This window comes from Salvelinus fontinalis, chromosome 1 (assembly GCF_029448725.1).
Source record: "Salvelinus fontinalis isolate EN_2023a chromosome 1, ASM2944872v1, whole genome shotgun sequence".
NCBI classification, from domain to species: Eukaryota; Metazoa; Chordata; class Actinopteri; order Salmoniformes; family Salmonidae; genus Salvelinus; species Salvelinus fontinalis.
Genome location: NC_074665.1, coordinates 59,388,582 through 59,414,861, shown reverse-complemented (window position 1 = coordinate 59,414,861; position 26,280 = coordinate 59,388,582). Strand labels below are relative to the sequence as shown.

At 42.3% G+C, this 26,280-nt stretch overlaps 1 protein-coding gene across 5 annotated transcripts; it reads left to right on the top strand.

Annotated features, from left to right (window-relative positions):
* The first annotated feature begins 1,353 nt into the window (after nucleotides 1–1,353).
* Nucleotides 1,354–26,280, top strand: atl2 (atlastin GTPase 2). 5 transcript variants are annotated; one of them, XR_008760061.1, is made up of 14 exons: nucleotides 1,356–1,770; nucleotides 9,894–10,258; nucleotides 17,608–17,751; nucleotides 17,907–18,011; nucleotides 18,195–18,245; nucleotides 20,167–20,223; nucleotides 20,338–20,430; nucleotides 20,892–21,030; nucleotides 21,230–21,357; nucleotides 21,473–21,529; nucleotides 21,649–21,720; nucleotides 21,792–22,223; nucleotides 24,347–24,739; nucleotides 25,018–25,106. XR_008760061.1 is itself a non-coding variant. In XM_055928016.1 (14 exons), the coding sequence occupies exons 1-14, from the start codon at nucleotides 1,692–1,694 to the stop codon at nucleotides 24,598–24,600; spliced, it is 1,848 nt and encodes a 615-aa protein (XP_055783991.1). In that variant the 5' UTR covers nucleotides 1,357–1,691; the 3' UTR covers nucleotides 24,601–25,111. The 5 variants fall into 5 exon arrangements, 4 of the variants coding, with proteins under 4 accessions (XP_055783982.1, XP_055783967.1, XP_055783991.1 ...); XM_055928016.1 differs by having other exon boundaries at nucleotides 1,357–1,770; nucleotides 24,347–24,361; nucleotides 24,490–25,111; XM_055928007.1 differs by having other exon boundaries at nucleotides 1,354–1,770; nucleotides 17,611–17,751; nucleotides 24,347–25,111.

Sequence of the window (26,280 nt, the reverse complement as noted above, 5' to 3'; positions counted from 1 at the left end):
CCTGTTGTAAGGCAAGTCCTCACTAGACATCACAGGCAACAACGTCGCCTATGGGCACAGTCCCACCGTCGCTGGACCAGACAGAACTGGCAAAAAGTGCTCTTCACTGACGAGTCGCGGTTTTGTCTCACATGGGTGATGGTCAGATTTGCGTTCATCGTCGAAGAAATTAGCATTTTACTGGGACCTGTTGGATCGGAGGGTGAGGGTTAGGGTCATTCCTCCCAGAAATGTCTGGGAACTTGCAGGTGCCTTGTTGGAAGAGTGGGGTAACATCTCACAGCAAGAAATGGCACATCTGGTGCAGTCTATGAGGAGGAGATGCACTGCAGTACTTAATGCAGCTGGTGGCCATACCAGATACTGTAACTTTTGATTTTGACCCCCCCTTTGTTCAGGGACACATTATTCAATTTCTGTTAGTCACATGTCTGTGGAACTTGTTCAGTTTATGTCTCAGTTGTTGAATCTTGTTATGTTCTTACAAATATTTACACATGTTAAGTTTGCTGAAAATAAACACAGTTGACAGTGAGAGGAGTTAAGTACCAGTCAAAAGTTTGGACACACCTACTCATTCAAGGGTTTTTCTTTATTTTTATTATTTTCCACATTGTAGAATAATAGTGAAGACAAATAACACATGGAATATATTTTGATTTGCTTAACACTTTTTTTGGTTACTTCATGATTCCAAGAAGAGCAGAAGCTAATGGGGATGGATCTATAATAAAAACAAATATGTGTTATTTCATCGTTTTGATGTCTTCACTATTATTCTACAATGTAGAAAATAGTAAAAATAAAGAAAAACCCTGGAATGAGTAGGCGTGTCAAACGTTTTGACTGGTACTGTACATATTACGGACACAATTGTGTTTAGAGTCCACAAGAGGCAGTATATTGATATATTGATAGCATTAGTGATGCGCGGGTTAAATATTGTGTGGACGAAGGGAAGGAGGCGGCCGGGTTGAATAAAGAAAAAATAATACCTTAAAAAAATCCATAAAGGTATCATTCTTGTGCATTTAAGTTTTTCTTTCGTTATTTTAGGCTATATGGCATAAGTGCATAAAAGGCCATTTCTGCTTGATCCGAAAATGTGGTCAGAGGTTCCAATTGCGGAGCCTTTGGAGGCATGCAGAGGCCAAATTGAGCTCCCTACCGCGTCGCTGTGCGCCTCCCGTATTTTGTAACAAAGAGGAGGGCTCTGTATAGCTCCTTAAAAACTGTGTGGTTCGAGTCCTGAATGCTGATTGGCTGAAAGCCCTGGTATATCAGACCATATACCACCAGTATGACAAAACATTTATTTTTACTGCTCTAATTGCATTGGTAACCAGTTTATAATAGCACTAAGGCACCTCAGGGTTTGTAGTAAATAACCAATATACCACGGTTCCCCTTCTTTCGGGATGTAGTGGAGTAAAAGTAGGCCTAGTCAAAATATAAATAGCAAAGTCAAGTACAGATACCCCCCAAAACGACTTAAGTAGTACTTCAAAGTAATTTTACTTAGTTAATTTAATACACTGATTGGACATCAGCCACTGATGGTGTACTGCATTGGATCTTTCTTAGGACCCTGCGGATAACCATCAGGCAACGTGAACTTCCTAAAAGAAAGCAGCGAAACTGGGTTCTTTGACGTCAGCTACGTGTGACTATTTTAATTTAAACAGGACAAGATGGCGGAGGTGAGATTGAGCGGGCTGAGTAAGAGGAATCATTTCGAACAAAACCACAAAAGACACGTCTTTGACGAAGGTAACGTTTTATATAACAAGAAAATAGGGAGTTGGATATGTGCTTGAGACTGATGAACTGAAATGTACATCGTTTGGCGTTGTTTCTCCTGAGTGTCGCAACCTCCAGTAGCCAAGCTATGTTTTTACTTTTACAGGGACCCGGCCAGTGAAATGTGTATTGTGTAGCTATGCTGGCTAGCTATGCTCGCTAAATCGTCCCCGCCTGTGTAGACCAGCCGTCACTCACCTCACCTGGCCTGGTCCGTCATTTCAGACTGCGCGTGTTGCCCGCTGTTCCGTGGTACAGCCCCAGACTGTGGGGGTACTTTTTGCATTTTATACGAGAGTTGTAATTGACATGCATCTATGGTTGTAGGTACATGTTTGCTAAATACTGTAACGTTATCGAACCAGCTGTCACTAACAGTTTCCTTGCAGCAAGCCCTCTCGAAAACCGTTTTCTCCATAGGGTTTTCAGCGGTTAGTTTCGCTGGGTTTCAACGTTTTATAAACGTCAATCACTTGCAAAGCGGTTTTCAAAATATACTGCCCTTTCATATCAGTAGGATACAAATATAAAATGAATGTAGCAGATCCATACCCTGTGTTCCTCCAGTTGATGAACTACACTTCTTCCCCAGTTACGCTTAAGCCCCGACTTTCCGACCTGAACATCACTGACTTTTTAAAAATGCTTTTTTTTAACCTAGTTTTTCTTGAAAAGCACCATGACCATCCAATGCAGGTACCATCAGGCCAGTATAATAAAAAAGCAAATTATTTCAATTTATACTCAGCTGTGCCTTGCAAGTGCTACACCAACTGATCGATTTTGTTATCATAGCTTGAGTTTTGAAATATGATCTGAGAAGAACGATATTGCCAGCTATATAGCCAATATGTTGTGATAATGTATTAGGGCTGCGTACTGCACAGAACTGAACTGTTTTAATTATATTAATGTTAAAATTGAAGACCTGTTTGAAAAAATATATACTAGAGGTAGACCGACTATGATTTTAACGCCAAAACCGATTATTGGAGGACCAAAAAAAAGCCGATACTGATTAATTGGCCGATTAATTTATTTGTAATAATGACGATTACAACAATACTGAATGAACAGTTATTTTAACTTAATATAATACATAAATAAAATCAATTTACCCTCAAATAATTATTGAAACATGTTCAATTTGGTTTAAATAATGCAAAAACAAAGTGTTGGAGAAGAAAGTAAAAGTGCAATATGTGCCATGTAAACGTTTAAGTTCCTTGCTCAGAACATGAGAACATATGAAAGCTGGTGGTTCCTTTTAACATGAGTCTTCAATATTGCCAGGTAAGAAGTTTTAGGTTGTAGTTATTATAGGACTATTTCTCTCTCTAGCATTTGTATTTCATATACCTTTGACTATTGGATGTTCTTATAGGCACTTTAGTATAGCTTCCGTCCCTCTCCTCGCTCCTACCTGGGCTCGAACCAGGAACACATCGACAACAGCCACCCTCGAATCAGCGTTACCCATGCAGAGCAAGGGGAACAACTACTCCAAGTCTCAGAGCGAGTGACGTTTGAAACGCTATTAGCGTGCACCCCGCTAACTAGCTAGCCATTTCACATCGATTACACCAGCCTAATCTCGGGAGTTGATAGGCTTGAAGTCATAAACAGCGCAATAACTGCTGGCAAACGCACAAAAGTGCTGTTTGAATGAATGCTTACGAGCCTGCTGGTGCCTACCATCGCTCAGTCAGACTTCTCTATCAAATCATAGACTTAATTATAACATAACACACAGAAATACGAGCCTTTGGTCATTTTATTTCATTTTTTATTTCACCTTTATTTAACCAGGTAGGCAAGTTGAGAACAAGTTCCCATTTACAATTGCGACCTGGCCAAGATAAAGCAAAGCAGTTTGACACATACAACAACACAGTTACACATGGAGTAAAACAAACATACAGTAGAAAAATAAGTCTATATACAATGTGAGATAAGGGAGGTAAAGGCAAAAAAAGGCCATGGTGGCGAAGTAAATACAATATAGCAAGTAAAACACGAGCATGGTAGATTTGCAGTGGAAGAATGTGCAAAATAGAAATAATGGGGCAAAATAAATAAATATATACAGTAGGGGAAGAGGGAGTTGCAGGGTCTTGGAGATGACCTGGAGCCAGTGAGCCAGCAAATCCGGAAACTATCATTTTGACTACAAAACGTTTATTCTTTCAGTGAAATACGGAACCGTTCCGTATTTTATCTAACGGATGGCATCCCTAAGTCTAAATATTGCTGTTACATTGTACAACCTTCAATGTTATGTCATAATTATGTACAATTCTGGCAAATTAATTACGGCCTTTGTTGGGAATAAATGGACTTCACACAGTTCGCAATGAGCCAGGCGGCCCAAACCGCTGCATATACCCTGACTGCTTGCATGGAACACAAGAGAAGTGACACAATTTTCCTAATTATAAGAAATTCATGTTAGCAGGCAATATTAGCTAAATATGCAGGTTTAAAAATATTTACTTGTGTATTGATTTTAAAGAAAGGCATTGATGTTTATGGTTAGGTACATTGGTCCAACGACAGTGCTTTCTTCACAAATGCGCTTGTTCAATCATCACCGTTTGCCGAAGTAGGTGCATCGATTATATGCAACGCAGGGCACGCTAGATAAACTAGTAATATCATCAACTATGTGTAGTTAACTAGTGATTATGTTAAGATTGATTTTTATAAGATACGTTTAATGCTAGCTAGCAATTTACCTTGGCTTCTTGCTGCCCTCGTGTAACAGGTAGTCAGCCTGCCATGCAGGCTCCTCATGGAGTGCAATGTAAGGCAGGTGGTTAGAGCGTTGGACAAGTAACCGGAAGATTGCAAAATGGTGCTGTCGTTCTGCCCCTGAACAAGGCAGTTAATCCACCGTTTCTAGGCCGTCATTGAAAATAAGAATATGTTCTTAACTGACTTGCCTAGTTAAATAAAGGTTAAAAAAAAATTGGGGCAAATCTGTGTCCAAAAATACCTATTACCGATTGTTATGAAAACTTGAAATTGGCCCTAATTAATCGGCCATTCTGATTAATCGGTCGACCTCTAATATATTTTGAATGGTAGATCTGTTTGCTTTTTGACAGCAAAAGTCCTCTTTACACAGGTTGGTGACCACTTGTCTGAAGGCTTGATTATGTCGTACTCGAGGCACTGTTTGTTCAGATAGGAGAGGAAGGGTAGTGCCTGTTGCGCACTGCAACATCTCCCACCTCGCCCTAGAGTCAAAATGTTTACACTATTTAAAAGTAATTGTTTAAAACCTGGATGTTTTTATTGAGGTATGTCTTACTGTGTTCTGACCACAGGCATGTTAATAGGATTATTTGAACACTTCCTCATACCATTGACACCAGTATTTCTCATGTTCTCAACTTTCTTTCATTGTCCAGCAGCCAAAGACACACTCCTAGTCGTATGAACAACCCATGGTAGTTGCATCTTTAGATCTTCCCATTTTTAACATTTAGAAATTATATTTTCATCTCTCATGAAAAAGCACGCAGTTGTGGTGCGCATTGGAGAATGGTGTCTTCCCGCCAATTGCATTTTGGAACCTTCACGCTTAGCCAGCCGTGTGCATTGCTGCCCTTATAATGTAAAAAAAAATGTTTTAAGCTAACTGTTCTGATCTGTTGCATCAGCCTCATTTGCTTTTAAACATTCTTATTTTTTTGTATACTGTGGTTGTATTCATTTGGGATCTATCCTCCCGCAACTGTCCCAGAGTGTTTGGAATATTTATTTCTCGAATAGAACAACATACTAAGTACAAAAGTTGACCTAATCTATATGAGGATAGTAGACTGACATAGGCTGCTGCTTTTGCTGTTCATTACTCTTGTTTGCTGACAAAGTAAATGTGGACAGTTCTTCTAACGTCTTGAATATGCTCCTCGTAAATCGATAAGGACGCACGCCGTTGCATCATCGCGTCGGTCTTTACTATTAGCCTACTTCGAAGCTGTGATGCCTGTGAGAATGACCCGATCACGTGACTGGCATTGGCTAATAAGAATTGAGATCTGAGAGCATGATGCTGCTTTTAGACGAGGGCCGCAAAAACGTCCTACCAGTCGACATAACAGGACAAGAAAGATGGTGGTGGCACGACACTATGCGCTGCTATGGTGATTTCAGTAAACACAGTGCAAATCAACATCCAGTAGAAAACAACGCTACAGCAAAAGTTGAAATATTTTAACTCTGGAGTCAAGTCCCATCTACCGTAGCGTCTGACTGCATTTACCGCCAGCCTCAACGGTATTTACTGTCATGCTCTAATTGAAAACAATGACATCCCTCTTCAAGCTAGCTTGGCACAACAAGCTTTCTTTTTTTGCTAGCTAACATTCTCTAGTTAACCCTGCTGTTTGGGATATTAAAAGTGGGGTGTTATTAGTTTGAACTCCTTTTTGATTTAGACAACCAGGCATTCCTAAGTTATTTGTGTAAAGTTAGGGATCCTCTGGCTTTTCTTTGAATCTAATGTTCCCCTCTTGAAATAGCCAGTGACGACTTTAGTCTTCTTGCAGTGTAACTGAAACCCAGTTCAACTAGGCCTAATGTTAACTGGTCACCAAAGTAGGCTTAATATAGAGAAAAGGATCATCTTTGCTCCTCTGGTTTTGCATACCCATTCTGTGTCCTTGCGTCAGATTCCTTGATTGAAGCAAGGAGAAAACACCAGATGCGTTTTCTCTCCCCCTCAGGTGTAACGGCTGTCATCAACTCTATTGTAACGTGATAGATGTGTAGCCTTAGCTACATTTTCTCAGCTGTTCTAATCTATTGGTTACACATGGGGAAAATTCCTTTCAACCCTACTTAACATCTTTCTCACTGAACAGCAGTCACAATCTGGCACAATTATTTGTGTACCAATGTTGATGTGTACAGAAATCAGTCAGTAGGAAAATGGAAGATTCTGAAGATAACCTGGGTTATTTTTGACATTTCAGTAATGTGTGTCTCTTAAATCCTTTAGCCTTGTGACATGCCACTTGTGTAAGCAGCAAAATACACCTGGCTTTGTTTGTGGCAATAGTTAACACTCACTGGGGCTGCACTTCGTCCTTGGGTTACAGGAGCTTCATTTTATAAGCTGTGCGTACGTATAAAATATACCCCAAAATGTGTGTGCACCAGTTTTCACGCAAAAGTTGGCATTTAAAACATTTTAACTTGAAGTGAGAATGTGCTCACCTCACCGCTAACTTTAGACCATGCGTATGCACATCTGCTAGTGGTTGAAAGTAAGTATTTTGTGCAAATGGAGGATATGATAGATTATTCATAAAACAATTATGCAGTTGAGCATTTACCCTCCTTGACTCCGGTCCAGAGAGGGAGTAGTCTCCTGGAGTTGGCAGGGTCGCCAAAGAGGAGAGTGGGACTGGGGTTTTGCTTTGTATGAAATGTTCCTTTCCTCTGAAGAGGAAGGAAGTGTGTTGTCGTGGCTTCTCAAGTCTTCAGATTTAGTAAAGGGGAGAGGGAGAGCTGTTTCAGATACTGAGCTGAGATGTAGACCTCCACTGCCTCATACATGGACTGCCAATAGACCCTGATCAGGGCTAATACGATGCAACAGGAGAGAACTGTGGGAAGATAAAAGTAATGATAAGCCTGTACATTTTTGGATACGTCTCAGTTTGCTCAAAGGTAGAGGGATTGGACTGTGTATTTGCCTAACCTCTAGCTTCCCTCATCAGCACTCGCAGTAAATGGTTTCTTCCCATCAACCCTATAGGAATGCTCAGCAGCCCAGTCCCTGCAGAGTAGTGTATGTTTTGTCTATCTCCTATGACTCCTATAACAGCATTGGCACTTCATTCTGCTGACTACAGCTACTTATTCCACTGCCTTGATAGACGCGTAGAGGGGCCTAGTCCTTGATCATGACTCGGTTACATTACTCGAGTCATTGGATGAAGGCGTCTTCTATAGGGGGGGGGGGGGGGGGGGGGGTTTGTTAAGAGCCGCGACGCTCGGTCTAAACATTAACATGCATCACTTTGGGTACGGTTTTGGAAGCATAATAACCTTGTCTTTCATATCGGTGAGAAATAATGTTATTAAGGTTAACTTGATACATAACTTTATTGGGTTAGGGTACCCACATGGCCAGATTTCCATGTTACATGGCTTGTTTAGGGAAAACAGAAGGAAATCAGTGGACTACCTGTGCTAATTGGCTATCTGCTTTTCTGAACACCTGTGTGTAAACGGAAGACAGACACCACAGACGTGTGGTCCCTGAAAAATACTTTTGGCTAAAACTGTACATTTCATTTGTGAAATGATTTTGTTGTGATATGAGTGTAGAGGGATTTGTTTCTAGAACCTTACAGCAATTGCTGTATCATTCACATTTTAGATGGTGTATTTGGCTGTTGTCTTCCATAGCCAATTCACCCTTTAAACAGAATATGTAAGGTCCTTGGAGTAACGTTAGGGTCCTTTAGTCCAATATTGGGCTAAGAGGTGTATGTTTCGGTTATCATTTTATGCGGGATGTTAAGTACCGTTTTATATGTGAGTAAAGTTCAGAGCAGTCTGGCAACAAGTTAGATGGCCTTCTTACCTGATTCTCCCAGCGAGTCTTCTATTTCTCATCCTGACCCGCTATCATGCTACTCTGCATGTGTTGCAGGTGAGGTTATTAATCAGACTGGTGTAAATTGCTTGTCTGCCCATGTGTGGAAATACTGAGGTGTCAGGAGCTGGGGCTTTTGTCGTGACTCGTTTCTATATAAATTCAGCTTTACTGTCACTGAGGCTAAAAAAACAACTCTGTGATATGGGTGTCTGTCTAGCTGTAGAATACATTCATAAAACCACTGTTAGTCTCTGACTTATTGTTTGGTGTGATTTTAGTGTTTGACTTCTCTTCTTTTTTTTGTACAGCGTTAATCTAGCAGTCTCAAACCCACAGTGAATGCCGTCTGTTGACAGACGAGACAGTCAGTATACCAGAATCAGCAGGATGCCTCTTCGGTGTAAGCTCTGCTCCACAGAATGCTCCGCAGAATGCTGTCCTGTTCTCTCATACCTTCTGTTCGGCAACCCCTCTCCTGGCATCAGCCATAGTTCCCAGTCAGCCCACTGCTGTTCGGCAGAGAACAGCCCAGCACCCAGCATTCAAACCTGCCTTACACCAAATCCTCACTCTGAGCTTTGGATGGGGTTGTTATTAGGTATGATAGTTGTTCTTCGACGTGTCCAAATTACACACGTCTTGTAAGACTGTCAGCTCTGAGGAAAATGTCAATGGGCAGATTGACGTTTTCTTTGGAGTCTTGCTTGGTGTTTCTGGTATGTTGTGAATCATACTTTCCAAAGGTCTCCTTGAAACACAACCAGTTTTTTTGTTGTTGTCTAATTACGATGGCAGTTGTAGGATGCTTGTTTGCATGAGCACTAGCAGTCCCAATTACTTGTCATACCAGTTCCCAGGGTGTTGGTTTAGGCGTTTATCTACTGTGATAAAGTGACGTGTCTGATGTAGAGCGATTCCCACACGTCTCTAGAAAGGGAATGCCTTCCGGGACACCCTTTCCGGGAAATATTAAAAAGTTAAACTGAAAGCTGTTTGAAATGCTTTCCTTTTGTGACTAATCTCCCTGAGGTCATAGCCTTGAAACATAAAATATACTGCGTAGTGTATGTGCTATAGTCACTGGGCCAAGTATGACCATATGAAGGCCTAGTACATTCATCTCACAATACCCCTGGCTTTTGTCCCCCTTTTGCCAATACGTTTCCTAATACCCAAGTGTGTGCAGTGCAGGCCTGTGGCAATGTACTGGCAGCATGCAACAAATACCATGGCCAGGAATTGTCATGGAATGTTCAATAATATGGAAAATGTCTTAGGGTGACTGAAGTTCAGATGCTGGAATCCTCTAAGATAAGACTAACGAATAACTTTTTTTGAGAGGACTCAGACTACACTTCTCTCTGAAACCTTTCCTTGTGATATGTAAAGTTTAAACCACACCATGTGTGTAAACTGCACTGTTGCCCTCTCCCTGCTCTTAACAGCATGAAACCTGTGTGTCCTGTTCTGTCAGGTGCAGGTGGTGTGGAGGATGTTCCTCTGTCCCTGCCAGATCGGAGGACTCGTCGCAGGATAGCGCCTCGGGCAGAGGCTGACAGCGAGACAGACGAGTTGGAACAGGCCCCAGAGCTGAGTCATGTTAGGGAGCAGCCAACTGAAGAGCAGCCTATGGTGGGGTTGGAGAAGGCTCGGCCCATCCAGATAGTCCTGGCCCACGAGGACGACCACAAATTTGAGCTGGACACGGAGGCCCTGGAGAAGCTCCTACTGCAGGAGGATGTCAGAGACCTCAATGTGGTGGTGGTGTCTGTCGCCGGGGCCTTCCGCAAGGGCAAGTCCTTCCTGCTGGACTTCATGCTCCGATACATGCTCAACCAGGTAAAACCAGGTTCACACTTATACCTACAGTACATACAATTCACTGTATTATATAGAATACTGATATTTCTCTATGTGACCTGACCTGGAAAACAAACTCTGGCCCTACTTCTAGATTAGGCTAAATAAACTCAGGGCCCTAAATGGAATTGTTCATCAAGCAGATCTGGTTGAAGATTTTGTTAAGCAAGAACCAATTTAACAACTTTGTTGATGCTGTCAGTAAGTGCTTTTAACCACAGTTCACAGCGAAAAGACAATCTATTTTCAAGTCATTAACATAACCCTGAGGGTAGTGTGAATTAAAAGGTATTATGTAACGCTGCTAACCTTTTTCAGGGTCATCTCTCAGTTGTCGGTTCAATACCAACATTTGTAAAGAAGTTTGGAGATCCTGAATAAACCCTTTATTAGAGTCCTGTATTCCCAGATTAACGAGACACTTGCACACCTTATTGTCTGCTGCACATAATGTCCATCTAGGGGTTTATAAAACTGCTGTAAACGGGAAGTCAGCTAATGGCTCTACATAGATATTATAAAAAATCTAAAAAATCCATTGGTATTAATTTAGTGGTGTGAAATTCCTACAGGCTCTTTACTTACTTACTTTACTTACTTTACTTACCCCAAAATACATCTTCCATTCCTAGACTGCTAGATTATCGCTACATGTCATTTCACACACACTATATATACACTGCTCCAAAAAATAAAGGGAACACTTAAACACCACAATGTAACTCCAAGTCAATCACACTTCTGTGAAATCAAACTGTCCACTTAGGAAGCAACACCTGATTGACAAAAAAATTCACATGCTGTTGTGCAAATGGAATAGACAAAAGGTGGAAATTATAGGCAATTAGCAAGACACCCCCAATAAAGGATTGGTTCTGCAGGTGGTGACCACAGGCCACTTCTCAGTTCTTATGCTTCCTGGCTGATGTTTTGGTCACTTTTGAATGCTGGCGGTGCTTTCACTCTAGTGGTAGCATGAGGCGGAGTCTACAACCCACACAAGTGGCTCAGGTAGTGCAGCTCATCCAGGATGGCACATCAATACGAGCTGTGGCAAGAAGGTTTGCTGTGTCTGTCAGCGTAGTGTCCAGAGCATGGAGGCGCTACCAGGAGACGGGCCAGTACATCAGGAGACGTGGAGGAGGCCGTAGGAGGGCAACAACCCAGCAGCAGGACCGCTACCTCCGCCTTTGTGCAAGGAGGAGCACTGCCAGAGCCCTGCAAAATGACCTCCAGCAGGTCACAAAAGTGGAGGCTGTCATAGCAACAAAGGGAGGACCAACTCCATATTAATGCCCATGATTTTGGAATAAGATGTTTGATAAGCAGGTGTCCATGTACTTTTGGTCATGTAGTGTATGTCAGGTAACTTGGGAAAGGGATATCGTTATATTCTGCTCTTTAAATAGTTTTTTCAGACTCCAGTCACCAAGTCAGACTGTTCTCACCAGTTTAGGTCCAACATGCTCCTTATCAGCTTCTACCCCTAAGCCATAAGACTGCTGAAAAATGAATAAAATGGCCACCCGGACTATTTTAATTGATCTCCCCCTTTTGTTTTTATTATCTCTCAATTTACACCTACCAACATGTACAAATGACCTTGACTAACCAGTATCCCTGCACATTGACTCTATATCGGTACCCCCCCCCCCCCCTGTTATTGTTAGTTTATTTTTAAAAAAAAATCTTAAATATTTTGAAGACAATAATTTAACTGCATTGTTGGTTAAGGGTTTGTAAGTAAGCATTTCACGGTAAGGTCTACACTTGTTTTATTTGGTACAAGTGACAAATAACATTTTATTTGAAGCTGCCTCACACTCAATGTCACTGTAGACTGCTGCTAGAATCCCTGCCTGCCTGGGTCTGTTAATCTCAAGTCAGACACTGAATGAGCTGAGGACAGAGAAGTAAAGTCTGAAGAAACGTCAGTGGGCTCAGAGGAGCAGTGATTGCTTATTGTTTCTTTGAGATGACGATGCACTCAATCTCATCCAGGGTCAGGTTTTCAGGATTGCTCTGTTGCACTAGTTCCAGTCCAGAATGAACCGAAAGAACTGCAGAGATCGTTGAGTATCCCCCATGTTATTCTCCAGCAGGTTATAACCTTTAGATTAATAATTTCATTTCCTCCTGGTGTCTGCACTGCACAGCTGTACTCTTATTACAGCCTAGAATTTGAACACTCCATTCCAGTCACGTTTCCTGCTGGAGAGAGTCTGCTCTTCCGTGTGTGTGGCAGTTAGATTGACTGACTGGACTGGTTGACATCCACAGAGGGCGGAGACTGAGAGACAATGGAACTAAAGCTTGTTATCTAAAGTCTGCTCTTGCACACACTAATATCCTTGTTTAATTGCATAGTCCGGGTAGCCATTTGATTACCTGCTCAGGAGTCTTATGGCTTGGGTGTAAAAACTGTTGAAGCCTTTTTGTCCTAGACTTGGCACTCCGGTACCGCTTGCCATGCAGTAGTAGAGAGAACAGTCTATGACTGGGGTGGCTGGGGTCTTTGACAATTTTTAGGGCCTTCCTCTGACACCGCCTGGTGTAGAGGTCCTGGATGGCTGGCAGCTTACCCCCAGTGATGTACTGGGCCGTACGCTCTACCCTCTGTAGTGCCTTGCGGTCAGAGGCTGAGCAATTGCCGTACCAGGCAGTGATGCAACCAGTCAGGATGCCCTCGATGTTGCAGCTGTAGAACCTTTTGAGGATCTGATGACCCATGCCAAATCTTTTTAGTCTCCTGAGGGGGAATAGGTTTTGTTGTGCCCTCTTCACGACTGTCTTGGTGTGTTTGGACCATTCTAGTTTGTTGTTGATGTGGACACCGAGGAACTTGAAGGTCTCAACCTGCTCCACTACAGCCCCGTCGATGAGTATGGGGGCGTGCTCGGTCCTCCTTTTCCTGTAGTCCACAATCATCTCCTTAGTCTTGGTTACGTTGAGGGATAGGTTGTTATTCTGGCACCACACGGCCAGGTCTCTGACCTCCCTATAGTCTCGTCGTTGACTGTGATCAGGCCTACCACTGTGTCGTCTGCAAACTTAATGATGGTGTTGGAGTCGTGCCTGGCCATGCAGTCGTGGGTGAACAGGGAGTACAGGAGGGGACTGAGCATGCACCCCTGTGGAGCTCCAGTGTTGAGGATCAACGTGGCAGATGTGTTGCTACCTACCTTCACCACCTGTCAGGAAGTCCAGGATCCAGTTGCAGAGGGAGGTGTTTAGTCCCAGGATCCTTAGCTTAGTGATGAGCTTCTAATTAGCTTAATACAAAAATCAGTTTAACCTAGTTTTTTTTTTTTTTTGCACGGGCGCCCACAAGCCGCACGACTTGTCTGAAAGTAGCCCAATACCAGTTATAAAAATATGGAAGCGTGTGTTTTCCTGATCTTTCATATTTGAAGATATTTATAACTAAACCAAGATGGTTAATCTGTGTTTACAGTGGGAGAAAATTAAGCATAGTGGGCAGAACAAGGAAGGTGGGCCAAGCACGAGCTAGCGAAATCCTATTGGCGCGTTGTATGTATTTGCATATTTCCATTAAGGAACTCCTTCTGAAGTGTACACAAATTCAATTTGACCTTGCACTCCTAAACACGTTTTTTTTTATTAATTTTTTTTAATTTTTTTATACTTTTGTCAAGTCTATAAAAGTTAGTGCATTGTATTTTTGGGAACAGAAAAATGTATTGATCAGATGAGAAAATTAAGAATGTCAGCCTAGTTTCACGTAGTTCCATTCTCTCCCAATACCTGTGACTGGATTTTCCTCTCATTACCATATTTGGTGCGAGAATACAGTGCCTTCCATCTATTCACTCCCTTTGGCTTTTTTTCCTATTTTGTTGCATTACAACCTGGAATTTTAATTGGATTTTATGTAATGGACATGCACAATTGTCCAAGTTGGTGAGATGGAGGAAAAACAAAAGTAGTGTGGTAATATGTATTCACCCCCTTTGTTAAATAAGATCTGGTGTGACCAATTACCTTCAGTAGTCACATAATTAGTTCATTGCACACGGGTCACATGGTCTGTCTCTCTCAGCAAAAAAAAGAAACGACCCTGTCTTTCAAAGAATTCGTAAAAATCCACATTTTCATTGTAAAGGGTTTAAACACTGTTGCCCATGCTTGCTCAATGAACCATAAACAATTAATGAACATGCACCTATGGAACGGTCATTAAGACCTTAACAGCTTAAGGTCACAGTTATGAAAACTTAGGACACTGAAGAGGCCTTTCTACTGCCTCTGAAAAACACCAAAATAAATGTGGTACCTCACTTGGTACCCTTCCTGCAGGCTGATCCTGACATAACCCTCCAGCATGACAATGCCACCACGCACAGAACGAGCAGTATGGCTGATTTCCTGCAAGAAAGGAATGTCAGTGTTCTGCCATGGCCAGCAAAGAGCCGGAATCTCAATCCCATTGAGCACGTTTGGGACCTGTTTGAATCGAAGGGTGAGAGCTAGGGCCAATTCCCCCCAGAAATGTCTGGGAACTTGCAGGTTCCTTGGTGGAAGAGTGGGGTAACATCTCACAGCAAGAACTGGCAAATCTGGTGCAGTCCATGAGGAGATGCACTGCAGTACTTAATGCAGCTGGTGGCCACACCAGATACTGACTTTATTTTGACCCCCCCCCCCCTTTGTTCAGGGACACATTATTCCATTTCTGTTAGTCACATGTCTGTGGAACTTGTTCAGTTTGTCTGTTGAATCCTATGTTCATACAAATATTTACACATGTTAAGTTTGCTGAAAATAAACGCAGTTGACAGTGAGAGGACGTTTCTTTTTTGTTGTTGTTCATGTGTGTATATATATCTGTTCTGAAAGGCCCCAAGTCTGCAAGACGCACCACCAAGCAAGCAGTACCATGAAGACCAAGGAGCTCTCCAAACAGGTCAGGGACAAAGTACAGATCAGGGTTGGGTTATAAAAAAAAATATCTGAAACTTTGAACTGAGCACCATTTTAAATCCATTATTCAAAAATGGAAGGAATATGGCACCACAGCAAACCTGCCAAGAGGGCTACCCACAAACTCACAGACCAGGCAAGGAGGGCATTAGAGGCAACAAAGGGACCAAAGATAACCCTGAAGGAGCTGTAAAGCTCCACAGCGGAGATTGGAGTATGTTTCCACTTTAAGCCGCACACGCCACAGAGCTGGTCTTTACGGAAGAGTGGCCAGACAAACATTGCTTAAAGAAAAAAATAAGCAAACATGTTTGGTGTTTGCCAAAAGGCATGTGGGAGACTCCTCAAACACATGGATGAAGGTACTCTGGTCAGATGAGACTAAAATGTAGCTTTTTGGCCATCAAGGAAAACGCTATGTCTGGCGCAAATCCAACACCTATCATCACCCCGAGAACACCATCCCCATAGTGAAGCTTGGTGGTGGCAGCATCATGCTGTGGGGATGTTTTTCATCGGCAGGGACTGGGAATCTGTTAAGGAATGATGGATGGCGCTAATAACAGGGAATTTCTTGAGGGGAAACCTGTTTCAGTCTTCTGGAGACTTGAGACTGGGACGGAGGTTCACCTTCCAGCAGGACAATGACCCTAAGCATAGTGCTAAAGCATCACTTGAGTGGTTTAAGGGAAAACATTTTAAATGTCTTGGAATGGCCTAGTCAAAGCCCAGACCTCAATCCAATTGAGAATCTGTGTTATGACACAAAGATGGCTGTACACCAACGGAACCTATCCAACTTGAAGGAGCTGGAGCAGTTTTGCCTTGATTGGGCAAAAATCCCAGTGGCTAGATGTACGAAGCTTATAGAGACATACCCCAAGAGATTTGCAGCTGTAATTGCTGCAAAAGTTGGCTCTACAAAGTATTGACTTTGGGGGGGTGAATAGTTATGCACGCTCAAGTTCTGTTTTTCTCTTATTTCTTGTTTTTCACCCCAAAAATATTTAGAATGTTGTGTAAATCAAATGATAAAAAAAAAACCCCAAAATCTATTTTAATTCCAGGTTGTAAGGCAACAAAATAGGAAACACGCCAAGGGGGGTGAATACTTTCACAAGCCACTGTAGATTTCAAACGGATGCTTTAGCATTATAGCCCTGTGACATGGCTGGGTTACACCTACTGTCTATGGTATACATCTCAGATATAGTACAGACACTTCAAAAAAACTTCCTTTTAGAATAAATATTTTGACTTATCTGTTTCTGTGCATGAATATGTTTTTCAATGCGTTTTTATGTGCTAATAGCAGTGAGGCCAAATGTTTAATCAAATAATTGTATGCATTTTCTATCTACTTAAAGGGGTCCTAAAATTCCAAATCATGTCTAAATGTTCCTTGGTATGACCATCTTAAAACAATTCCATGTGTTAGCTTAGAAAGGGGAAACACTGGGCCGCATACTCTTGTCGTACCAAGGAGCTACAGTTTTGCATAATTAGTTACTTTGTCAGTCAAATCCCATTGTAGGCCTACTACTCCTGCAACACCATTGCATTACTCTTCCATTTTCTACAGGGATTTGTCGGCACTTGTAGAGTAGAGTAACGTGCACACTTCTAATGGCTTTGTTTTCACAACAGCAGCTGTTATCCTGTTTGGTGTTCTTCAGACTTAAGTTTTGTTTTTGGACCAGGGGGTTCAAATTAATTCCATGGAAGGCCTAGTGTCTGTATTTTTTAAATTTAAGACCTAGACAACCAGGTCAAAACAAATGTTTTCACATGCGCCAAATACAACCGGTGTAGACCATACTGTGAAATGCTGACATATCAGCCCTTAACCAACAATGCATTTTTTTAAGAAAATACCTTAAGAATAACAAATAAAGAGCAGCAGTAAATGAAAATAGCGGGTCTATAATCACGGGGGTACAGGGTCAATGTGCGTGGGCACAGGTGTCGAGGTAATATGTACATGTAGGGAGTTATTAAGGTGAGGGGAGTTCTTAAATAATTAGTGATCTTAATTCATCAATCAATTACAAGGGATCAGTTTGAACCCTCAGACACTCAGCCCTCCGTGGAATGGGTTTGACATGTGGCCTAGACTGAAAGGAGTCTGACATGTTGCAGTTGGCACATGCTTCTCTGTAAATTAGCCAGATATCTCAGGCGGACTAGTACTAAGAATGATACTACAGTGACCTCCGGTGGTGGTAATTTGCAAATGCATGTACTAAATTCCGTATAAAAAATATATAACTGTAGGGCTTTTACCATATTACCTACATGCCACACACACACACACACTTGCCCACAGAAATCAATAACTTATTTGATGTTTTCTATACCTATGACTCTGTTTTCTTGTCCTCTCACAGCAGCAGGAGCAGTCAGACTCGTGGGTGGGGGGTGATGATGATCCTCTGACAGGGTTCAGCTGGAGAGGAGGCTGTGAGAGGGAGACCACAGGGATCCAGGTCTGGAGTCAGGTGTTTGTGGTCAACAAGCCAGATGGGAGCAAGGTGAGCCTTACTCTGACACACAACCATTGTTCCTCTCAATTTCAGTCTTAATATGTTTATGATCTTATGTCCATCTCTGCTGTACTTTCTTTAAGTGGATTTCCATCATGTCTTGATCAACTAAAGGTGACTTGCAGTATCCTAACCCTCGACAGGTTGCTGTTCTGTTAGTGGACACACAGGGAGCCTTTGACAGCCAGTCCACCATAAAGGACTGTGCAACAGTTTTTGCCCTGAGCACCATGACCAGCTCTGTACAGGTGAGTCTATGGGATGGACCTGCCGGTGACTGAGTTATTAGTATTTTACTGACCATGTACCCAGAAGAGTGCATACATATTGTGCCAGTTGAGTTCCTAGTTCGTTGCTGATTTGAAATGGTATGTTGTCAAGAACTGGCTAACGTACAAAGGATATTTCATGGTATTATTGTGTGTTTTCAGGTGTATAACCTGTCTCAGAATATTCAGGAGGATGACCTTCAGCATCTCCAGGTATGTTCGTCATTCCTCCTCACCTTAAAACCTCTACTTTATCACCCATCCCGGATCCGGGATCCTCCTCATCAAAAAAGCTGACTAGCATAGCCTAGCCTAACGGGACAGGGATATTATATAATATAATTTTCATGAAATCACCAGTCCAATACAGCAAATGAAAGATAAACATCTTGTGAATCCAGCCATCATTTCAGATTTTTTAAATGTTTTACAGCGAAAACACTATGTATTTCTATTAGCTAACCACAATAGCCAAACACACAACCGCATATTTTCACCATGTTTCCACCGCATAGGTAGCTTTCACAAAACCGACAATAGAGAAAATTAGTCACTAACCAAGAAACAACTTCATCAGATGACAGTCTTATAGCATGTTATACAATACATTAATGTTTTGTTTGAAAATGTGCATATTTGAGGTATAAATCATAGTTTTACATTGCAGCCACAATCACAAATAGCACGAAAGCAGCCAGAATAATTACAGAGAGCAACGTGAAATGCATAAATACTCATCATAAAACATTTATGAAAAATACATGGTGTACAGCGAATGAAAGAAACATCTTGTGAATCCAGCCAATACTTCCGATAAAAAAAAAAAAGTGTTTTACAGCGAAAACACAATATATATTTCTATTAGCTCACTACAGTAGCCAAACACACAACGCAATTTACTCCCCACAAAAATAGCTTGCACAAAACCGACAAAATAGAGATAAAATGAATCACTAACCTTGAACAAATTCATCAGATGACAGTCTTATAACATGTTATACAATACAATTATGTTTTGTTCGAAAATGTGCATATTTATAGCTACAAATCCTGGTTATAAATTGTGAATACGTAGCATCGATTCACCAGAATTTTATTTTGGACACTCACCTAATCTGACCAAAGAACTCATCATAAACTTTACATAAAAATACTTGTTGTATGGCAAATGAAAGATACACTGGTTCTTAATGCAACCACTGTGTTAGATTTTTAAAAATAACTTTACCATAACATACAGCTTGCGTTATTGTGAGACAGCGCTCACCAAAACGGCGGAGAATAGGAGTCAACATTTTACACAGAAATACGAAATAACATCATAAATGTTTTCTTACTTTTGCTGAGCTTCCATCAGAATGTTGTACAAGGAGTCCTATTTCCAGAATAAATCGTTGTTTGGTTTTAGAATGTCCATTTCTTCTGTCGAATTCGCGCCACAATGCTAGCCAAGGTTGCTAACATTCCCATCCTCTCTTGGCGCAAAGAACGGAAAACTCAAAGTCCCAATAAACGTTGGATAAACTGATAAAAACTCGGTTGAAAAAAACCTACTTTATGATGTTTAGTATCACATGTATCAAATAAATCAGAGCCGGAGATATTCGCCGTGTATACCGAACGCTTTTCAGAAGACAATGTCGAGCTCCCCCGCGCGCCGTCGAAGACGAAGAAAATACCGGACCTGTCACTCCAAAAGCTCTTGTTCGGCCTCAGATCAAGCTAGACATCCCATTCCACCTTCCACTGCCTGTTGACATCTAGTGGAAGGCGTATGAAATGCATGCATATCGATAAATAAAAGCCAGTTGAATAGGCAGGCCCTGAAACAGAGCCTCGTTTTCAGATTTTTCACTTCCTGTATGGAAGTTTGCTGCCAAATGAGTTCTGTTTTACTCACAGATATATTTCAAACAGTTTTAGAAACTTGAGTGTTTTCTATCCAATAGTAATAATAATCATATTGTATGATCTAGAACAGTACGAGGCCGTTTCATTTGGGCACGATTTTTTCCATTGTGAAAACAGCGCCCCCATATTGACAAGATTAAGAACGTTACACATTTGTTAGTGTTTGAAAACAATGTTGGGGCTATGATGACTAACATCCATTGTCTTTACTCCGTATGTTTAGCTCTTCACAGAATACGGCCGGCTTGCTTTGGAGGAAATCTATCTAAAACCCTTTCAGGTATGTTACTGTTCTGAAAATGGATATGCTTTCTTCAATATACTCAACAGTTTTGACGAGCACATTTGTCCTTTCTGAGCACTGATTCTCAGTAACCCTGTGTTTGTGTTCCAGTCACTCATGTTCCTGATCAGAGACTGGAGCTATCCATACGAACACAACTATGGACTGGAGGGAGGGAACCGCTTTCTAGAGAAGAGACTGCAGGTAGGTCTGGAGGAGAGAATGAGGCCTGTGAAGGAGAATTTTAAAATGGGCTGCTCCAAATTTAAACATGGTATCTAGTCCAGTGTGGCTTTTCAGGAGAGGAATTTCCACTACAGTTTTGAACAAAAGTAGTTTGAATTCAAAATCTTGGATGAATTGTAATGAGTAATTTTGTTCAGTTTAGCTCTGAATGGAAGGGGACTTGCAGTATCACTTCTTAGAGGAGGATCTGGAAGTGTAGATATCATACCACTGTATGCCATGTGTTGGGTAGCATGTAACAGCTGAGCATCTTATTGGGTAGCATGTAACAGCTGAGCCGCGTGTATGGAAGCGTTGACTTGTGTTATGTTGGGTATCATGTTCCAATTGGGCCAACGGGCACTTGTGGGGTAGCATTGGACAAAAGACCAGTGTCTTTCTTGGATATTATGTAACAGCTGTGGCGATTGTTTCTGCAGGTGAAACAGAACCAGCACGAGGAGCTGCAGACTGTGAGGAAACATATCCACTCCTGCTTCTCCAACATCGGTTGCTTCCTACTGCCCCACCCTGGCCTCAAGGTGGCCACTAACCCCATGTTTGACGGAAGATTAAAAGGTGAGGCCTTGCACTACAGAGAATGATCCTTTCCACCCCCTGACCCCCGTCCATATGACACTAACCCCATCCACCCAACATTATCCCATCCTCAGTGACTCCCTGACCCTTTTCTAAAATGCTGAAGTGGAGAGGAAGCTTAGTTAACCCAGGCAGGAGACAGCTCTGGGCTTTACGATGCTTCTGACTGTTTGTGTAGACATTGATGGTGACTTCAAGGAGGCGCTGAGCAATCTGGTGCCCTTACTGCTGGCTCCTGAAAACCTGGTGGAGAAGGAGATTGGAGGGGCGAAAGTGACCTGCAGAGATCTAGTGGAGTATTTTAAGGCGAGTAAGCGCTCTGCATCTCCAATGGCGACACACATACTGGAAATGCCTGAAAGTGTTCTAAAAATGTCTTCTCTTTACAACGTAAATTAATTTCTCTACATTTACTTCCCAGGCCTATATAAAGATCTATCAAGGGGAGGAGCTTCCTCATCCCAAGTCCATGTTACAGGTCTGTATTGGTTTGCTCAACATTGATGTTAATAGTTTTGAGCAAGCCTGTGGAGTCTCGTATTCCGCTCAAACCCTCCCGAGTTTGACTGTGCTCACATTTTCTACCATGTTACCTAGGCAACGGCTGAAGCCAACAACCTTACAGCAGTTGCTGGAGCAAAAGACACGTACAGCAAAAGCATGGAAATGGTAGGTTTGTTCACCCCTAGTTTGTCGGTGTAATATTGTTTGGTTTCTGAACTGTGGTGTTTCGCTGGTAGGTGTGTGGAGGGGACAAGCCCTACATCGCCCCTGCAGACCTGGAACGTTGCCACGAGGAGGTCAAGGAGTGCTCGTTGCGTCAGTTCCGCTCCGTGAAGAAGATGGGTGGAGAGGACTTCTGCAAGAAATACCAGGAGCAGCTGGAGGGTGAGCTGGATGAGGCCTACTCCAACTTCCACAAGCACAACGAGGGCAAGAACATCTTCTATGCCGCACGCACGCCCGCAACGCTGTTCGTCGTCATGTTCGCCACCTACATCGTCTCAGGGCTGACCGGCTTCATCGGAATGAACACTATTGCCATGCTGGCCAACCTGGTCATGGGCGTGGCCCTCATGATGCTCTGCATGTGGGCCTATGTAAAATACTCAGGGGAGTTCAGAGATGTGGGCACCATCATAGACCTGTTGGCAGAGACACTCTGGGAACAGGTGGGTGTTTTCATGTTAAAGATAGAAGTATGGATAAGTGAATTAGAGTACTGTAAGTGTTTTTATTTAGGACGAGTGACTTTCCAGAATTCCTCCTAGTTGTCTCCCCTGTCTGTGATGTTGATTCCCTTCCCTCAGATTCCAGATTTCTAGGGGCTCTCTAGTTCCCCATTAGCCCCAAACACGATCTAGCTAACAAAATGGCAACATGGACTATCAGAGTTGACCCTTGTATTTTTTGTTGTTGTTGTTGCCCTGTATCTATTCACACATTCAGAACTCTACGCACGCACACACACATCCCTACATTCATATATGCTACTGCATCTCTATCTGTTTTGCCTTGTCACCTTACCCCTATACATATCGACCTCTATCTGTCCAGTATCCCTGCACATTGTAAATATAGAATGGAACTGACCCTGTGTGCAGTCAAAGTATTCCGATCCCTTCACTTTTTACAGATTATGTTACAATACAGCCTAATTATAAAATCGATTAAAAGAAATAAAAAAACTCCTCAGCAGTCTACAAACAATACCCCCATAATGACAAAGCAAAAACGGGTTTAGAAGTTTAATAAACATACTGTCTTTACATAAGTATTCAGACCCTTTGCTATAATACTTGAAATTGAGGTCAGGTGAATCCTGTTTCCATTGATCATCCTTGATGTTTATACAACTTGATTGGAGTACACCTGTGGTAAATTCAATTGATTGGACATGATTTGGAAAGGGGCACACCTGTCTATTTAAGGTCCCACAGTTGGCAGTGCATGTCAGTGCAAAAACCAAGCCATGAGGTCGGTGAAATTGTCCATAGATCTCTGAGACAGGATTGTGTCGAGGCACAGATCTAAAACATTGCAGCATTGAAGGTCCCTAAACACAGTGGCCTCCATCATTCTTAAATGGAAGAAGTTTGGAACCACCAAGACTCTTCTTAGAGCTGGCCGCCCAGCCAAACTGAGGGAGAAGGGCCTTGGTCAGCGAGGTGACCAAGAACACAATGGTCACTGACAGAGCTTAAGAGTTCCTCTGTGGAGATGGTTGTTCTTCTGTAAGTTTTTCCTGTCTCTGCACCACTCCAACAATCAGGCCTTTTATGGTAGTGGCCAGACGGAAGCCACTCCTGAGTAAAAGGCACATTTCAGCCTGCTTGGAGTTTGCCAAAAGGCACCTAAAGGACTCTCAGACCATGAGAAACAAGATTCTCTGGTCTGATGAAACCAAGATTGAACTCTTTGCCCTTAATACTAAGCATCACGTCTCAAGGAAACCAGGCACTGCTCATCACATGGCCAATACCATCCCTACGGGGAACTGTGGTGGCAGTATCAATGTTTTTCAGTGGCAGGGACTGGGAGACTAGTCAGGATCAAGGGAAAAATGAATGGAGCAAAGTACAGCGAGTTCCTTGACAAACCTACTCCAGAGTGCTCAGGACTTCAGACTGGGGTGACGGGACAATGAACCTAAGCACACAGCCAAGACAACGCAGGAGTGGCTTCAGGGCAAGTTTCTGAATGTCCTTGAGTGGCCCAGCCAGGACCGGACTTGAACCTGATCTAACATCTCTGGAAAGAACTGAAAATAGCTATGCAGCTGTCCACCCATCCAACCTGACAGCGCTTGATAGGATCTGCAGAGAAGGGGAGAAACTCTCCAAATATAGGTGTACTAAGCTTGAAGCATCATACCCAAGAAGACTCAAGGCTGTAATCGCTGCCAACAGTGCTTCAACAAAGTACTTGAGTAAATGTGATTTATTTTTATACATTTGCTAAAAATTCTAAACCTGTTTTTGCCTTGTCAATATGGGGTACCGTGTGTAGATTGAGGGGGGGGCAATTTAATCAATTTTAGAATAAGGCTATATCGTGAAAAAATGGGGTCAGAATACTTTGGCTTACTAGTTTTTATTAACTTATTTTTTGTACATTATTGGTTACTGCATTGTTGGGTTTAGAGCTTGCAAGAAATGCATTTAAGTATACTTGTGCATGTGACGTTAACTGTCTTTTTTTACTATCCAATCAGCCTGCCCTTTCCCTGTCCAATCAGCTGGTGATCTGTTTTCTTTAATCTGATCTTGCTCTCCCTCTCCTCTCTGCCTCACAGAGGACTTCCAGAAAGGTGAGGTGGAGGTTTCCCTTCCTGCCCATGTTCCTGGTGCAGTTCAGTGGACTCTTTGTCTTTGGTTGTCTGGTTGTCTCTCTGCTGACGTTGCTCTTCTCTGCTAATTCCTCACCTCCCGTCTGCAGGTGCTTTCCAAACTCTTCGAGTCGGCCAAGAGTCGAATCACATGGAGCTTTTTCCTACCAGCAGCACAGAGAAAGAAACTATCCTCAAACAACAATGACAAGACTGACTAACTAGCCTTTCTGGCTAGCTGCTTGGCTCTTTATTTCCAAATGCATCTGCATTCCGCTCTTGTCATTCCTTGTGGCCTATGGGGCTGGTCTTAATTATAGGGATGCTGTCTGCCTGGTTCACCCTACATGTAGAGCGCAGGTTGGCACTCGACCTACTCTTCTGATTGTAAATACAACATAAATCATCTGATTGTAAATACAGCATAAATCATCTTGACACTTCATAGATATTTTTTCAGTTGCCATGATCTGAGTTTTTACATTGAAATCTTGTTTTAAACGATCATTGTTTTCGGTCTGCATGTTGGATGGTAAATATATTTTCACTCCTTTCTTTCACTCCCTTTGTCCTTATTGTCATGTTCTTTTCTATTGATTTTGATTCAGTCATGTGCCCCTGTGCTCTCTCCTCTCCAGGTGTTGAAGCCTCTGAGTGAGCAATATATGGAGGATAACGTTAGACAGACTGTGGTCAACTCCATCCGAGCCAGTCTGACAGAACAGGTCACGCAGCACGCCAAGTCACACTGACCCCCCCCCCCCCCCCCTCTCTCTCTCTGCCATCCGCTCACCCACTCACTCACTCAGTGTGCTAAGTCCTAGAACTGTGCAAACCAAAGTATACCCACCCCCAGCCAACCTCGTCTGCTGTAGTGTCCTGTGTTACTGCTGGCTTCTCTATCAGATCCCTTCTGTTGGGAGGTAGACAATCAGTGAGTTAAGTGGAGTTGCCAGTCTTCTCCTGCCTTTACCAAAATTGGACCCATTTCTCGAATGTGCCATTTTGTAGATGCAACCCCACCCCCACCCAGGATTTTAAATTATGAAGAGTTGTCAGTTTTGTTGGCTCGGTTTTAGTTTCTAATACTGTCATTAAATAGATTGCAGTTGCTTGGGTTTCAAGGGAAATTCAGGGAAATGCAGCTCTGACGCTGTGCCTTTGGAAGCAAGCTGAACTATCTGCATGGTCATATACTGTAGCCAAGCCAGTCTGTTCCTCCCCCTCTTCTGATATTGTTTGGTTTTTAACTGTGGTGGATTTAGGAAGCATTTGAGCCTCATTGTTTTTAAGGTACTGAACTTGCTTTAGTGTCTACCTACCAGTATTTCCCACTGCATGGTATTAGGTCAACATAGCGCTAGAATAGGTCCTAGAGTTCAAGCTATTGGTTAGCGGGGAAATATTCAGACCATATAACTTGTTTTTCTTAAACCCACAAGTATAGTGGGAGTGATCAAAGTTATTGCAAATCTAGCATGTTTTTCTCTTAATACAGCACTGATCATTTATGCCAACACCTTAGTACCAATTCCATCCACAACTGTCTCGCCTAGGAACGTGCCAGTTTGTACAGTCTTTTTTTGTTTTACAAATAAGGCATGATGTATATGACATTGAAACTTTGTATACATTTTATAGTGTTATGGCTTTTTTGGGGGGGATTGGCCTAAAAGTGATTTGTTATGGAATGTTTTGTGATTGGTCTTGTAAAATTGCGTGTTTTCTTTCTACTATACCAGTATGTAAACAAACTCCAGGCTAGAGCACTTCAATTCCACCTCGGACAATGCTTTCTGGAATTTGAGTGGGCCGAAAGTCTTTTTGCATTTTAATTTGACTGTAATTTATTTTTCAATAATGAGTACATTGACTTTAATGATTAAAATCAATTTACTGTT